The sequence below is a fragment of the Eimeria acervulina genome, genomic scaffold (genome assembly GCF_000499425.1).
Source record: "Eimeria acervulina Houghton genomic scaffold, Eah_scaff556, whole genome shotgun sequence".
Taxonomy (NCBI): Eukaryota; Apicomplexa; class Conoidasida; order Eucoccidiorida; family Eimeriidae; genus Eimeria; species Eimeria acervulina.
The window spans coordinates 1-2582 of record NW_013549731.1 but is presented as its reverse complement, the minus strand read 5'-3'; the positions used below and the strand labels follow the sequence as shown (position 1 = coordinate 2582).

General features: G+C 46.1%; 1 protein-coding gene across 1 annotated transcript in view; it reads left to right on the top strand.

Moving 5' to 3' along the window:
* EAH_00042680 (hypothetical protein, conserved) overlaps nucleotides 1–2115 on the top strand; it is a gene marked incomplete at both ends in the record, with an annotated part of 12487 nt that extends 10372 nt beyond the window's left edge. The window contains 5 exons of the mRNA XM_013395050.1: nucleotides 283–374; nucleotides 643–732; nucleotides 841–921; nucleotides 1188–1682; nucleotides 2044–2115. Of these exons, the coding sequence (XP_013250504.1) occupies nucleotides 283–374; nucleotides 643–732; nucleotides 841–921; nucleotides 1188–1682; nucleotides 2044–2115 (830 nt within the window). The remainder of the gene's footprint in view (nucleotides 1–282; nucleotides 375–642; nucleotides 733–840; nucleotides 922–1187; nucleotides 1683–2043) is intronic.
* Nucleotides 2116–2582: the final 467 nt, after the last annotated feature.

The following is a 2582-nucleotide window of genomic DNA, read 5'->3' as shown; positions in this document are numbered from 1 at the left end:
TATATATATATATATATATATATATATATATATATATATATATACATATATACATGTATATACATATATATATATATGTATATGTTGATATATACACACACATATATATATAGATATATATACATAAAAATATATGTATATATATACATATATATATATATATATGTCTACATATCTATATATATATAGACATATGTGTATATATATATATATATCTACATATCTATATATATATATACATATATACATATATATATATATGTATATGTTTGCATTACGAAGGAATTGTCGCTGCGGATTTGTGGGGAAATCTCCGCCTCTTTTCTGTCAACGAACCCAAAGAAGTGTCCCCTCCTATTCTCGATCAGCTTCAGGTAACTCACTCACTTGCTGCTGCTGCTGCTGCTGCTTCTGCTGCTGCTGCTGCTGCTGCTTCTGCTGCTGCTGCTGCTGCTTCTGCTGCTTCTGCTGCAGTTGGTGTTTTAGCGGTGTTGAGTGCAGTATAGATGGTTTTCTACATAGACAGCTCCTCCGTGGAGCGCAGCAACAGCTACCGCTGCTGCTGCTTCTGCTGCTGCTGCTGCTGCTGCTGCTGCTGCTGCTGTGAGGTGTACGGTCAGGTGGTTGTTGTTCTGCGTTTAGGTGCTGCGGTGTGACTCGGAGTCGATGGAGGCGAACGCAGCGATAATTGCCTTTAAGCAGCTGCAGACAGAAAAGGGAGACGTCGCCTGCGTAAGCTGCCCCACTCCTGCTGCTGCTGCTGTTGCTGCTGCTTATACTGCTGCTGCTGCTGCTGTTGCTGTTGCTTATTTCGGGGGATGAGGTGCTGCTGCGCTGCAGGCAGCGTGGACAGCGGAGGGAGGACTTCTTTCTATTCGTTTGCTGGATAAGAAGTCATCTGAGTTGCTGCTAGAGCTTCAGGTGTGTCTCTGTCTCCTTTTGTCTCCTTCTGTCTCCTTTTGTCTCCTTCTGTCTCCTTTTGTGTCTCCTTCTGTCTCCTTGTGTCTCTTCCTGTTTCTTCTAGGTTCTGTCTGTATCTTTATGTCTCCTTTACTTGCTGGTTTTGGCTGTCTCCTCCCCGATGTGTTGCTTCTCCTGCTGCAGCTGCTGCTCCCACCGTTGCTGCTGCTGCTTATGCTGCTGCTGCTGCTAAGGTGCTGTTTTGCTGCTGCTGTGTCTCTGTTTAGGGCTGGGTGGAGACCTCTCTGCCTTCAGAATGCGGTGTCACTGCAACAGCAGCAAGAGTCCCTGCTGGGGCCCCTTCGCTGCATCTGCAGCTGTGGGTAGCAGAGCAGCAGCAGCTGCTGCAGCAGCACTTACAGCAGCAGCAGCAGCAGAACCTCCAGCAGTTGCTGCTGCAGCAGTGTCGCACGCAGGACGATGTCTCTCCCTCTGGAGCGTCGGCTAGAGCAGCAGCAGCAACCACAGCAGCAGCTGAAGCAACCGCTGCAGCAGCTGCTGCTAGAGAGGCAGCAGCAGATGCAAGTTTGCTGCTGCAGCAGCAGGAGTGGAAGGCTCTTGCTGCGCTGCGTTCTCGCTTGCTGCTGTGGGCTCCGCTGCTGCGGTGTCTCTGCTTCTTATCAGTGCCTGTGCAGCAGAAGCTGCTGTCGGGGGCCCCCCCTTCTCTTTTGTCTCTGCTGCAGCGCGAGTTCCAGGGGTCTGAGGGTGTCTCCTTTTGTTGGGTGAGTCTTCCCTTGCAGCCTTAAGGGTTAGCTTACTTCAGTCTCTTTAAAGGAGACTGTGTGTCTCCTTTAAAGAGACTGTCTCCTTTAAAGGAAGCTGTCTCTTCATAGGTAGCTCTATGGAGACTGTCTCCTTAAAGGAGACAGTGTCTCCACAGAGGAGACTGTCTCTTTCAATGCACAATCTGTCTCTAAAGGGGCCTGTCTCTTTTAAGGCGACAGCACTGCTGTCTGCTGTCTCCTCAAAGGAGACACCCCTGCTGACCCCTGTCTCCTTTAAGGAGACAGCTAGCTCTGCTGTCTGCTGTCTCCTTAAAGGAGACAGCACTGTTGTTTGTTTGTTTGTTTGTTTGTCTTGCAGGCGACGCTGCGAGAGAAGTTAGCCAAAGACTTCTTAACAGGCCTCAACCTCCCAGCTGTGCCTCGGCTTTAATGTTGTTTGTGCTGTCTCCTTTGTCTCTCTCTTCTGTCTCCTTTGTCTCTCTTCTGTCTCATTTGTCTCTCTGCCTGTGTCTCTTTTGTCTCCTTTGTCGCTTTGCTGTCTCCTTTGTCTCTCTTCTGTCTCCTTTGTCTCTCTTCTGTCTCCTTTGTCTCTCTGCTCTTGTCCTTGATAGAGACATGCTGCTGTCTCCTAGACAGCAGCAAATATATATGATATATAATTTATAATATATAATGTAAATGACATAGTATATTATATATTATATATATTAGGAGACGCCTTGTGGTGTCTCTAAACAAACCCTTCTTTCTTTCAATGTCTTTGCATGTACTGTTGCTGCGTCTTCTGCACACTGTGTCGAGAAGTACCTTGGCTATAGATAGCTTATATATATATATATATATATATATATATATATATATATATGTAGACGTATGTATATATATATATTTTATATA